General features: G+C 42.2%; 1 protein-coding gene across 4 annotated transcripts in view; it reads left to right on the top strand.

Moving 5' to 3' along the window:
• Positions 1–13,455, top strand: part of ADGRF1 (adhesion G protein-coupled receptor F1) — a 47,516-nt gene that overhangs the window by 18,195 nt on the left and 15,866 nt on the right. For all 4 annotated transcript variants that reach the window (XM_013973941.2, XM_018039268.1, XM_018039269.1 and 1 more), the window contains 5 exons: positions 1,344–1,401; positions 4,419–4,568; positions 5,911–6,084; positions 10,189–10,289; positions 11,141–11,199. In XM_013973941.2, the coding sequence (XP_013829395.2) occupies positions 1,344–1,401; positions 4,419–4,568; positions 5,911–6,084; positions 10,189–10,289; positions 11,141–11,199 (542 nt within the window). The remainder of the gene's footprint in view (positions 1–1,343; positions 1,402–4,418; positions 4,569–5,910; positions 6,085–10,188; positions 10,290–11,140; positions 11,200–13,455) is intronic.

The following is a 13,455-nucleotide window of genomic DNA, read 5'->3' on the forward strand; positions in this document are numbered from 1 at the left end:
CCGACTCTCACATCCATACATGACCACAGGAAAAACCATAGCCTTGACTAGATGGACCTTAGTCGGCAAAGTAATGTCTCTGCTTTTGAATATGCTATCTAGGTTGGTCCTAACTTTTCTTCCAAGGAGTAAGCTTTTTTTAATTTCATAGCTGCAGTCACCATCTGCAGTGATTCTGGAGCCCCAAAAAATGAAGTGTGACACTGTTTCCACTGTTTCCCCATCTATTTGCCATGAAATGATGGGACCGGATGCCATGATCTTCATTTTCTGAATGTTGAGCTTTAAGCCGACTTTTTCACTCTCCTCTTTCACTTTCATCAAGAGGCTTTTTAGTTCCTCTTTGCTTTCTGCCATAAGGGTGGTGTCATCTTTACTGACTATGCCAAAGCCTTTGACTGTGTGGATCACAATAAACTGCGGAAAATTCTGAAAGAGATGGGAATAGCAGACCACCTGACCTGCCTCTTGAGAAATCTGTATGCAGGTCAGGAAGCAACAGTTAGAACTGGACCTGGAACAACAGACTGGTTCCAAATAGGAAAAGAAGTACATCAAGGCTGTATATTGTCACCCTGCTTATTTAACTTATATGCAGAATACATCATGAGAAAGGCTGGACTGGAAGAAACACAAGCTGGAATCAAGATTGCCAGGAGAAATGTCAATAACGTTGTGTTAGATTCAGGTATACAGCAAAGTGATTGGGTTGTTTAGTTGCTAAGTTATCTCCAACTCTTTTGCGACCCAATAGACTGTAGCCCACCAGGCTCCTCTGTCTATGGGATTTCCCAGGCAAGAATACTGGAGTGGGTTGCCATTTCCTTCTGCAAGAGTTCTTCCCAATCCAGGGATTGAACCCATGTCTCTTGCATTGCAGGCAGATTCTTTACCACTAAGGCACCAGGAAAGCCCAATATATACACATATGTATTCTTTTTCAGAATCTTTTCCATTATAGGTGATTATAACACATCGAGTATAGTTCCCTGTCCTGCACAGCCCTTGCCACAGCCCAGAAAGTTCTACAGGACCTGCCTCCCCAGAGATAGTCTCTGACCTCATTTCCTGCCCCTCCCCCACACCACATAGCTACTCTGGCCTTCACATGCCAGGCATGTTCTTATCCCGTGGCCTTTGCATGTGCTGTTCCCTCCTCTTGGAAAATTCTTTCTCGGAGATCCTCACTTTCCCACCTCCTTCAGATCTGTGCTCAAAAGATGTCTCACTCACCATCTCGCTAGGTTTTAAATACATAATTTTAATTTATCTGGGAAATCCAACAAGGCTCTATGAAATACAACATGACAAACCCTTGTTGTAATTCTTTTTCTTTTTAACAGAGGGATGAAGGCATCAAAACAAAACAAGAACTCAATGTGAATAAGCAAAAGCCTCTAGGTAAGACTCTTACATACCCTGGAAGCACACACTGGAGCCAGGAGTGAAAGTCAAGACGTTAGTCACTCAGTCATGTCTGACTCTTTTAGACCCAAGGACTGTAGCCTGCCAGGCTCCTCTGTCCATGGAATTCTGCAGGCAAGAATACTGGAATGGATAGCCATTCCCTTCTCCAGGGGTTCTTCCTGACCCGGGGATCAAACCCAGGCTTCCTGCACTGCAGTCAGATTCTTTACCCTCTGAGTCACTGGAGCCTGGAGAGCAGGGTTTAAGTCCTAGGAGTGCTTCTGATGGGTTGTATGATCTTGGGCATGTCATTATATACCTCAAATCTGTAGAATGATAATAATAGTAATTCCTTGTGAGGATGAAATAATATAATAGAGGCATAGTATCCTACCCTGTGCCCAGCCAGTAGCTGCCCTTATTCTTCCTTTCCTTCCTCATCTTGATCCCAACAATGTAATTAAAGGCACAGACTTCAGTCTAGAAATGAGTTGTGGTCTGAAATTTGATTTGTAAGTGTGATGTCTCAAGCATTGAGTATATTTCCCCATGGAAACAATACACACCAATGGTTGTTAGATTCGTGGGTCAGACCACTAAAGCTTTGTTATGGTTCAGTGAATCTTCCTCCCCAATCCATCTGGGCCTCCCTCATAGCTCAGTCGGTAAAGAATCTGCCTGCAGTGCAGGAGACCCGGGTTTGATTCCTGAGTTGGGAAGATCCCTTGGAGAAGGAAATGGCAACCCACTCCCGTATTCTTGCCTGGAGAATCCCATGGACAGAAGAGCCTGGCAGGCTACAGTCCATGGGGTCCCAAGAGTCGGACACAATTTAGCGACTGAATGATGATAGTAAATTTGCCATCTGACAATATACTTACAGGGCCATAAAGTGAAGTCGCTGAGTCGTGTCCGAATCTTTGCAGCCCCATGGACTGTAGCCTATCATGCTCCTCCGTCCATGGGATTCTCCAGGCAAGAATACTGGAGTGGGTTGCCATTTCCTTCTCGCACAGGGCCATAGACCTTCCCACATTGTAGCAAGGCCACAATTCTTTGGGAAAATGAAATCAGAATTTCAATTTGGAATGCCACAGAATGGAAAATGCACAAGGACTCACTGAACTGCTACAAATGCCAGGCACTATTTTAGGTGTGTTAGATGACTTAAATTCCCCCATGGAGCCTACCAGCTAGGTTCAATCACCATCTCTATTTTACAGAGTGTGAAACTGACAGAGCCCAGGGAGGGGCGGGGGCGGGTGGAGGCTTGATTCAAGCCCAGTCAGTCTGGTTCCAGAACAAGAAACATTAACCCCTGACAGTGTGACCAGGGTCAGCCTTTCCCCAGTGCCCCACCTCTCACCTGTCTGAGCCATGGGAGTGGATATCTCCTTAGCCCTCATCACCGGGGGTAATTCCCAAGGCTGGGATAGAGTTTCCGGCCTGAAGGAGGTGGGGGAGAGGTGAGTAGGTGGCAACCATGACAGACAGGAGTCTCCTGTTCATGTCCCGGGACAGGCTGCAGCTTCTGGATTTCCTTCCAAGAAGCCTAGGGATCGTCCTGTGTGTGTGTTCAGTCACTTCAGTCATGTCCCACTCTTTGCCATCCTGTGGAGCATAGCCCACCAGGCTCCTCTGTCCATGGGATTCTCCAGGCAAGAATACTGGAGTGGGTTGTCATGCCCTCCTCACCTAGGGATTGATTCAGCTGCTTTTCTTCCCTATAAATCTTCCAACTCCCCAGGACCCCTAAGAAATGAGACAGTTTCATAGGTGCCCTCCCCATCTCATCTGTGCCCGTTGAAAGCACGGTGGTGTCCTGAGAAATCTAAGGGATTCTTAGAGGTTTCTTCGTCAATGGCAATGAAAGGAGACTCGGGGGGGGGGGGGAAAGATATTCACCTTTTGCCTCTTTGTCTCTGAAGTCCTTGACATTCTCAGTCTGGGGTCCACAGAGGACCTTGGGAGGCTATTAAGACCCCCATGGAATTTGATACCAAATTTCATGTGAATGTGTCTAAGTAAATTCTGGGTGGGGTTCCTCTTCTCTCCCAGCCTAAAGCACCTAATGGCCTCTCCTTAAGGAAACGAGAAGTGCTGCTCAGAAACGATAAGGTGGAGGTGAGAGTGTGTTAAGGTTCAAGTAAGGTTTGCTTTGGTTTTTACTTTTGCATTTCATCTCAGTATCAAACTCAGCTAACTAGTGGAACATTTGTGCATGAGAGAGGAAGGCTCTTTGGAGAGGAAAGAGGGGACTGGGGGTTTTATTTATTTATTTATTTTTTAAAGATTTTTCTGGCAGGATCATTTTTAAAGTCTTTATTGAATTTGCAATATTACTTTTTTATTTAATTTCAAATTTATTTTTATTAATTGAAGGATAACTACTTTACAGAATTGTGTTGGTTTCTGTGAAACAGCAACATGAGTCAGCCATAGGTATACATATTATTGCTTCTTCTTTTTTTTTTTTTTTTTTGGTTTTCTGGCCTGAAGTCATGTGGGTTCTCAGCTCCCTGACCAGGGATTGAAACCACACCTCCTGGACTGGAAAGCAAAGTCTTAATCACTGGACCACCAGAGAGGTCCAAACAGGGGGTTTAGTATCAGAGATGCTTTCAGAAGACCAGAACTGAGGGAGCAAGAGGGGAGAGTGATTAAGACTTCCTCACCTCTTTTCCCTTCAGTCTTGACCCTGAAGCTTGACTCTGGATGTGACCTGAGAAGCAGGGAGAATCAGGACGTCAGAGCTGAGCTGGATTGGAGAGCACGGAGCACCTAGTCTGGCAGAAGTCAGAGAAGAGATGTGTCTTGGGCCTGTGTGGGTGGTCTGCATGCTTTACTCTGGAGGTTTATTTTCAGTCCATGACTGGATGAGCGGAAGTGAATACCAAGCAGCGCCCATGAGCCCCACGCTGAACCTGACCTCTCTTCTGCCCTCACTTGCTCGGCAGTGTCTCCCTCCCAGCCCGAGAAAGGATGCCTCTGACTGTCTCTCTTCTTTCTAGGCTCAATCCAGGAATACGAGCTGCTCCTTCAGGTGCACTATGGAAATTCCAAGAAGAAAAGAGAGCTGAAGGAATTTCTGAAGTCGTGGGCGCCTCCCTTATTTTTCTTACCTGAGCCAGTGAATATAATCAGAGCAAAGGCCACCACGTGTGAGTCCATCTCTGTTGACTGGGAGTAGAAATGGGGAATATGATGCCTGAGTCGGGTAGAGCTTAGGCTATCCTGTGGAATCCGTCACCCCCACAATAACTATGGCTGAAAAGAATGTTGTTGCTGTTGTTTAGTTGCTAAGTTGTGTCCAACTCTGTGTGACCCCGTGGATGTAGCCTGCCAGGCTCCTCTGTCCATGGAATTCTCCAGGCAAGAATACTGGAGTGGGTTGCCATTTCCTTCTCCAGGGGATCTTCCCAGCCCAGGGATGGAACTCGCATCTCCTGCTTGGCAGGAGGATTCTTTACCACTGAGCCACCTGGGAAGCCTCACTAACAACCACCACAGGGGGGGTTAGGAGAAATTAAGAAATTTATCTAAAACAAGAGTTCTCAGGGTGTGGTATCCAGACTGGCGGTAGCAGCAGCAGCAACAGGGAATGCAAAAAAAAATGCAAACCCCAGACATTGCCTCATAAACTTTGGAATGAGACCCCTCCCAGAAGATTCTGATGCACGATCAAGTAAGAGAGCCACTTACTGGGCACAGTTGTGTGTAATTTCACAACAGTGTCTGGTAACTTTGCCCCAGGTTGTTTTTTTTTTTTTTTTTTTGGTCTGTTAAAACAGAAAGATTGTTGCTGGGAATTTAGGTCAAATAGAAACATACAGGATTGGTTAATAGAATTTTTCCTTATGACTTTCAACAGAAAGGTCTCTCTGTCTTTGCCATAAGGCTAACAGGGACTTTGGGGGACTGATGCTAGGCTGATGAGAGCCTCCAATAAGACAGTGGACAAATACCTTCTAGAATCCTTCAAATAACTCTCAGGTTGACAAACCTTCTTCTGCTTCTTTCTGCATTCAAAGGGTATCAATGGAACATACATCCTTCTTTTGGATGCTAGTGGCTCAAATGGTAAAGAATCTGTCTGAAATGTGGGAGACCTGGGTTTGATCCCTGGGTTGAGAAGATCCCCTGGGGAAGGGAACAGCTACTCACTCTAGTACTCTTGCATGGAGAATTCCATGGACAGAGGAACCTGCGGGCTACAGTCTATGGGGTCGAGAAGAGTCAGATATGACTGAGAGGCTAACACTTTCACTTTCCAAGATATTTGATTGTTTGCTGGATTTCTGATCCAACCTTAGTATCTATTGAGCAGGATGTTTCCTTAACTTTAAATATGCTTGTTTCCATTTTGGTTTCATTCTTCTAGCTTTTGGAGAGAGATACCTCTAGCTTTTGATTCAGATTCTGTGTCAAAGCCAAGGATGAGAACTCAGCTAGAGCCACTTTATGAAAAAGGCCTGGTAAGACCAAGCTCTGTTTTTCCTGCAGACTGTAGCTACCAGAACGGGGTCCTGCGCTGTGCCTGTGAAGACAGCTACTCCTGGTTTCCTCCCCAGTGCCTCGATCCCCAGATTTGCTCCCTTCTCAAGGCAGGATCACTCCAGAGCTGTGACTGTCATTCCAGCAACCTCACCCAGAGCGTATATTTCTGTGAGAGAACAAGTAAGCACCTACGGATACCCAGAGGGGAGCCAGGGTGCCTCCCACCTCCACACATGACAGAGAGAAAAAGGACTCTTAGCTCTGCGCCCTGATGTTTCTTTTGCCTTCCAGAGGAGAGCTAGTGTTTACAGGGAGATGGAAAGGCAGAGATGACATACCATGTTAGGCTTGGCTGGACACACTGAGAAATTTGGAAGTGCAGAAAATTCAGATATGCAAGTTGGTGTTTAGGTGCCAGTTTATCCTGGAGGTACTTCTAGTTCACCTCAACAATTCTATGATTCTTCTGAAATTTAGGGAGATTCCTTGGAATTCCAAACCAGGCAACAGCCTGAGTAAATAATGTTTTCTTTCCACTTCTTGGGCCAACATCAATTTCCAGAAAATAAAAAATTCAGAGGGGTGAAACAGGGAGGGTTATCTAGTAATTATAGTGAAAGAAATGCTCTAATTTGCCAACAAATACATGTACTGAATGACTTGCCAAAACTAAACGGAAGTTGAGTCTGGCTTAGGAGACCAGTGGATGCTGAGGGAGCTACTGCCAGCTTAGGCTGATGTTCAGTGTATGGTAAGGTGAGCCGGATGATGCGGGCCCTCAACAGACCAAACGACTTAGGAAATGTCCCCAGTGACTAGTTCAGTTATCCTGAAGCTCCAGAGTTTGGTAAAGTGGAGCAAAGAGTAAAGGAGGACCTGAATAGCCCATCTTCTCTCGGTATCCCTCGGTCCCTTTCTCAGGACCACAGCAATTGAGGTTAAGGTGATGCTTATTTATTTACGTTTTTATTTTTAAAATTGTATTGAAATACAGTTGATTTACAATGTTTAATTTCTGCTATACAGCAAAGAGATTCAGATACACACACACACACACACACACACTTACGCATCTGTGCATGCCAAGTTGCTTCAGTTGTGTTTGACTCTTTGCAGCCCAATGGACTGTAGCCCGCCAGGCTCCTCTGTCCATGGCATTCTCCAGGCAAGAATACTGCAGTGAGTTGCTATGCCCTCCTCTAGGGGATCTTCCCAACCCAAAGAGTGAACCCATGTTTCCTATGTCTCCTGCACTGGCAGGAGTGTTCTTCACCACTAGCATCACCTGCGAAGTCCATATACATATGTATATGTATGTATATATACATGTATTCTTTCGATATTCTTTTCCATTATGATTTATCAAAGGATATTGGATATAGTTCCCTGTGCTATACAGTAGGACTTATTGATTATCTATCCTATATACAATACTTTGCATCTGCTAATCCCAAATGGCCAATCCTTTTCTACCCAAATAACATGTAATTATTAAGCACCATCTTTATACCCAGATCTGGAGCAAATTCTGGCATTTCTCTTGCTGTTGATGAATTAGCAAGCTGCTTGGGGAGGCCAGATTGTTAACACAGGTAAAAAGACAATGTCATCTTTTTGATAGATTTTAATGGAATCCTACTCTTTGAAAAGTGGTCCATTTCTGATCCATCTTTGGAGGAATACAAGTATGAATCAGAAAGGGATTACATTCACAAGGGTCTTTCCCACATAGAGTAGGAACATATATACATGAGGTGTGTTCACAGATAGATGTGTAGGTGAAAAGGCTGGAAAGGAGGTATGGATAAAGTACTGTAGGAATTTGAAGGAGGGAAAGACTCTTTCCATATGGGACCTAGGGAAGGCCTTGCGAAAGAGGTGCATTTAACCAAGTCCTGAATGAAAGACACAGGATTTGTCCATCCAGAGGTAGGGAATAGCCTGTCCCAGAGCAGAAAGGCACCAGTGATAGGTAAGCAAGGGTTAAGCTGGAATTAGCAAATAATGATTTTTTTTAAGTGTTTTTTTTTTTTTTAAATAGGGACAGTGTTTAAGCTCAGTGCCTAAACTGAGATATAGTTCATTGCTAGTGACTGTTGTTTGTAACCACATATGAGTGCTTACTTGCTTACCTGCTTATAAGGTCATCCCCTTCATCAGCTTTACCATTGCAAAGGGGCTTATGTAAGTCAATAAAGTCATGAGCCATATCACTCCAGTAAAGGACAAAGGGAAAAATATACCCATCTGAAGCAGAGTTCCAAGGAAGGGCAGGGAGAGATGAGAAAGCCTTCTTAAGTGAACAATGCAAAGAAACAGAGGGAAACAACAGAATGGGAGAGACTTGGGATCTCTTCAAGAAAATCAGAGATACCAAGGGAACATTTCATGCAAAGATGGATACAATAAAGGACAGAAACACTATGGACCTAACAGAAGCAGAGGTGGCAAGAATACAGAGAAGAACTATACCAAAAAGGTCTTAATGACCCAGATAACCACAATGGTGTGGTCACTCACCTAGAGACAGACATCCTGGAGTGTGAAGTCAAGTGGGATGTAAGTACCATCACTATGAACAAAGCTAGTGGAGATGATAGAATTCCAGCTGAGCTATTTCAAATCTTAAAAGATGATGCTGTTAAAGTGCTACACTCTATATGCCAGCAAATTTGGAAAATTTAGCAGTGATTGGAGGACTGGAAAAGGTCAGTTTTCATTCCAATCCCAAAGAAAGGCAATGCCAAAGAATGCTCAAACTACTCTACTATACAATTGGGCTCAGTTCACTTGCTAGCAAAGTAATGCTCAAAATCCTTCAATCTAAGTTTCAGCAGTATGTGAATGGAGAACTTCCAGCTGTACAAGCTGGATTTTAAAAAGGCAAAGGAACCAGAGATCTCATTGCCAACATCTGTTAGATCATAGAAAAAGCAAGGGAATTTCAGAAAAACATCTACTTCATTGACTACACTAAACCCTTTGACTGTGTGGATCACAGTACACGGTGGAAAACTCTTAAAGGGATGGGAATACTCGATCACCTTACCTGTCTCCTGAGAAACCTGTATGCAGGTCAAGAATCAACAGTTAGAACAGGACATGGAACAGTGAGCTGGTTCAAAATTGGGAAAGGAGTATGTCAAGGCTGTATATTGTCACCATGCTTATTTAACTTTTATTCAGAGTTTATCACATGAAATGCAAGGCTGGATGAATCACCAGTTGGAATCAAGATTGCCAGGAGAAATATCAACAACCTCAGATATGTAGATGATGCCCCTCCTATGGCAGAAAGTGAAGAGGAACTAAAGAGTCTTTTGATAAAGGTGAAAGAGGAGAGTGGAAAAGCTAGCTTGAAACTCAGCATTCAAAAAACTAAGATCATGGCATCTGATCCCATCACTTTATGGCAAATAGAAAGGGAAAAAGTGGAAACAATGAGAGACTTTATTTTCTTGGGCTCCAAAATCACTGTGGATGGTGACTACAGCCATGATATTAAAAGATGCTTGCTCCTTGGAAGGAAAGCTATGACAAACCTAGACAGTGTGTTAAAAACTAGAGACATCTCTTTGCTGACAAAGGCCCATAGAGTCAGAGCTAGGATTTTTTCTAGTTGTCATGCACAGATGTGTGAATTGGACCATGAAGAAGGCTGAGTGCCAAAGAATTGAAGCTTTCAAATTGTGTTGCTGGAGGAAACTCTTGAGAGTCCTTTGGACTGCAAGGAGTTCAAACTAATCAATCCTAAGGAATCAGCCTTGAACTTTCATTGGAAGGACTGATGCTGAAGCTGAAGCTGTAATACTCTGGCCACCTGATGCAAAGAGCTGTCTCACTGGAAAAGTCCCTGATGCTGAGAAAGATTGAAGGCAAAAGGAGAAGGAGCGGCAAAGGATGAGATGGATAGATAGCATCACTGACTCACTGAACACGAATCTGAGCAAGTTCCAGGAGATAGCGAAGGCCAAGGAAGTCTGAAGTGCTGCAGTCCTTGGAATATCAAAGAGTCAGCCATGACTTAGCCACTGAACAACAACAAAAGGTAGTCTTGATTACTGCAATTTCCCATTATGTTCCAAAACCACAAAAGAGAATTATTTTTCTTCCTGTATTACTTACTTTAGGGGAACATTCATCATAAAAAGAAATTGACCAAAAAAATAAAAATAAAAGAATTGAAGTACCACTGTCACATAGATGGGCTGAATTAGACTTTTGTAATTTTATGCTATATCAAATGAGTAATTTTTATCTCTGTAAATTTCTTATTTTCCATAGAGGTTTGGGGTACTTTCAAAATTAATGAAAAATTTACAGAAGACCTTTTGGATTCATCTTCTGCTATGTACGCCAAATATACCACTGGAATTGAAATGCAGGTAAGCATTTTCCTCTTATTACATAAGAATTTGTTGGTTAAACATAAGTTCAGATGTTTCTAATTCAACAAGTTTATTTAACACATATTCTCTATTCATTTTTCAATTAGTTCTTACACAGCAGTTAATCACTCTGACCACAAGGAATATATTTTAAACATGTTCTTCCAAGGAGTATTAAGCAGCTGACCTCTTCTCATTCCTTTAGTGCTTGGTTTTGCTCATTCATTAGGGTAATATTAAACCAAGCCCTATTGACTATTTTCTGATTTTTATTTGTCAAAAGAAAGTTTTCATGATCTGAGTGCAATTGTTAACACTTGGGATTTTTTTTTCCCTTAAAGAAGCCTCTCTTGTTAGAGGCTAAAGAGAGTTACTCTCCAAAATTCTGGACTCCATACTGAAGTCACATAAAACCACTTCTGTCTAGGCTGCTGGTTCAGGTGTGGTCCTAACTGAAGACATGCACAAATACCTCACAAGTAGATTCAGTTTAGGCATCTGTCAAAATAAATGGCTTATTTAAGGGAAGGAAAAAATAGGTTTGGGGTGAATTTATTATACTATCTGGCACCAAATTCATCCTCTAATCTAAGCAATTGCTCCTATGTTCTTTATTAGCCATCTCAAGATTAAACTGTATGTGTGTGCACAGGCGTGTGGGTGTCCATTCTCTGCTGTCATTTTAATAGTATTTCTGTAACACACAATTACCTCCCGCCACGTGTCTTTTCTTTGCTCAGTGCTTCAGTTGGTTTATTTCTTGTCTGCATCCATTTGTTTTTTTGCTCAAATGCCTTTCTTGTGTGGGGACAAAGATCAACACATTGCCCTTTGCTCTCTTTGTAAAGCTGAAGGAAGCATACAAAGGAATCCAAGGTTTTGAATCCGTTCGAGTCACCCAGTTTCGGTAAGTACCACAGTGGTCTTAGAAGGGCCTCCCCGGAGCCAAGTAGGATGTCCCATGCTGTTTCCAAGCGACCACAACAGAAAATAGGTCAGAACTGGTCTTTGACGTAGGATTCTTACTAAGGCTGGATAAAAATCTGTGATGCTTGCAAAAGTCTGAAGAAGAAGGCCTATATTCTCACTTAAATGTTTTTGCAAGCATAAATATTAAATGTCATTTTCAAAACTATGGATCAGAAACTAGAATCAGAAACCCAGATGGCAGGGCAGAGCTTGGAAAGAAGCAGGAAGGCATGAATAGGAAGGGGCGAGGAGTGGGGATGAGGATTGTGGGTTGTGAAGGAATGGGTTTGCTCCTCAGCAGAGAGGGTGTAATGTTGTATAGCTGGGAGCCAGAAGGGGCTCCTTGGGTAAAATATTACATTTTTTGTGTAGATATCATGTATGTACCATACTTCAAAGCCCAGTAGTCCTTGTCTACAGCAAATAGAGAGGTATTTAGTAAATTATCCTTTTGTTTATACTTTAATTCAAAAGCTACTTGGTTAGTTACCCATGTGTGTATTGATTACCAGCTATTTATAGTCTGTTAGAGGAAGTGACTTAGAGGTCAGAGAATTTAGCTTCTTATTTTTTTTCACAGTTAAAGAAGAGTTATAGGAAATTTTCAATAACATTTGTTACAAATGTACTGTTTTGAACATTATCCTTTAAGTCTTCTCATATACTTACAAAAAGGATCACAGGTATAATAGTCTTTAAAATTTAGTGCTAGGAAAAACTCTGCTTCTTTTTTCTTATATGAAGGTCTATATTGTTCATGTAACTTCTGCTTCTGACTATGTCATTATTGAATTCATAAACAAAATTGAAAATCAGTCAACAGTTTTGTATTCAATATTCACATTTTTCTTTTCCTTGGTCCTTGTTTTCTATTTATATTTCTAATTTATGTTCCACCAAATTATCTATCTATCTTACAAATTGTCCTCAATAATTCATAGACAAAGTCACAGTAAAAGTGGACATGTCTATAAAATGCAACTATTTTGGTCTTGCTCTTTACGTATATGATCTAAAGTAAATCTTAATCTCTCACTGTCTCTATTTATCTGTCAAACAGACCTATTAATAGCTATGGCATCTGACTGAAGCTCAATTACATAAAATGAAATAATAGGCAGAAAAATACTTTTTAAACACTATAGAAGATCCATATCAATGAAATGACATTGTGACCATCACAACCTAAAATAAACCTATTTGGGTTTATTTATTGTGAGTTCAGTGTAGCTCAATGTTAGTTCAATGAAATGATTAATAATTTGACCTTTGGAATAATCTTTGTTTAAATCTAAAAAAAAAGAAAAGAAAAAAAAATTGAGCTTCAGAGAGCCAGAGGTTCTTATCCATCAATTAATAACTTTTAAGAAATATTAATTTATTTGGCTACACCAGGTCTAGTTGTGGCCCACAGGATCTTTTTAGCTGTGGCATGCAAACTCTTTGTTGCAGTATGTGGGATCTAGTTCCCCAACCAGGGATCAAACATCAGGCCCCCTACATTGGGAGGCTGGAGTCTTAGCCATTGGACCATCAGGGAAGTCCCCCATCAATTAATAATTAATGACCTGACCCAACTTCTCTTTAGGACTTTGTTCCCTTATCTACAAAATGAGAATAACCCTAAAGCTTAACCCTCATTGAATCACAGCATTAAATTAATATATATTATCTCACTGGCTTTCATAACTTCAAATACCCTCTGTATGCAGGTGGGTTCTAAACGTGTTATACAACTTCAGCCTCTCCCCTAAATCCCAAATTCAAATATCCAATACCTATTAATATCTCCAGGAGAAGGCAATGGCATCCCACTCCAGTACTCTTGCCTAGAAAATCCCATGGACGGAGGAGCCTGGTGGGTCGTTAAGAGCCGGATACGACTGAGCGACTTCACTTTCACTTTTCACTTTCATGCACTGGAGAAGGAAATGGCAACCCACTCCTGAGTTCTTGCCTGGAGAATCCCAGGGACAAGGGAGCCTGGTGGGCTTCCGTCTATGGGGTCGCACAGAGTCGGACACGACTGAAGCGACTTAGCAGCAGCATTAATATCTCCAGTTGATTTTCTAGTAGATATGTCAAATGTAACATGTCCAAAATGGGGGTCCTCCATCTCCTCCCATCATAACCTTTCACATTCTTCTCCCGCCATCTTCCCCATCTCAGTTCCAGAGATGCTGTTCTCCTAATT

The sequence above is a fragment of the Capra hircus genome, chromosome 23 (genome assembly GCF_001704415.2).
Source record: "Capra hircus breed San Clemente chromosome 23, ASM170441v1, whole genome shotgun sequence".
Lineage (NCBI taxonomy): Eukaryota > Metazoa > Chordata > Mammalia > Artiodactyla > Bovidae > Capra > Capra hircus.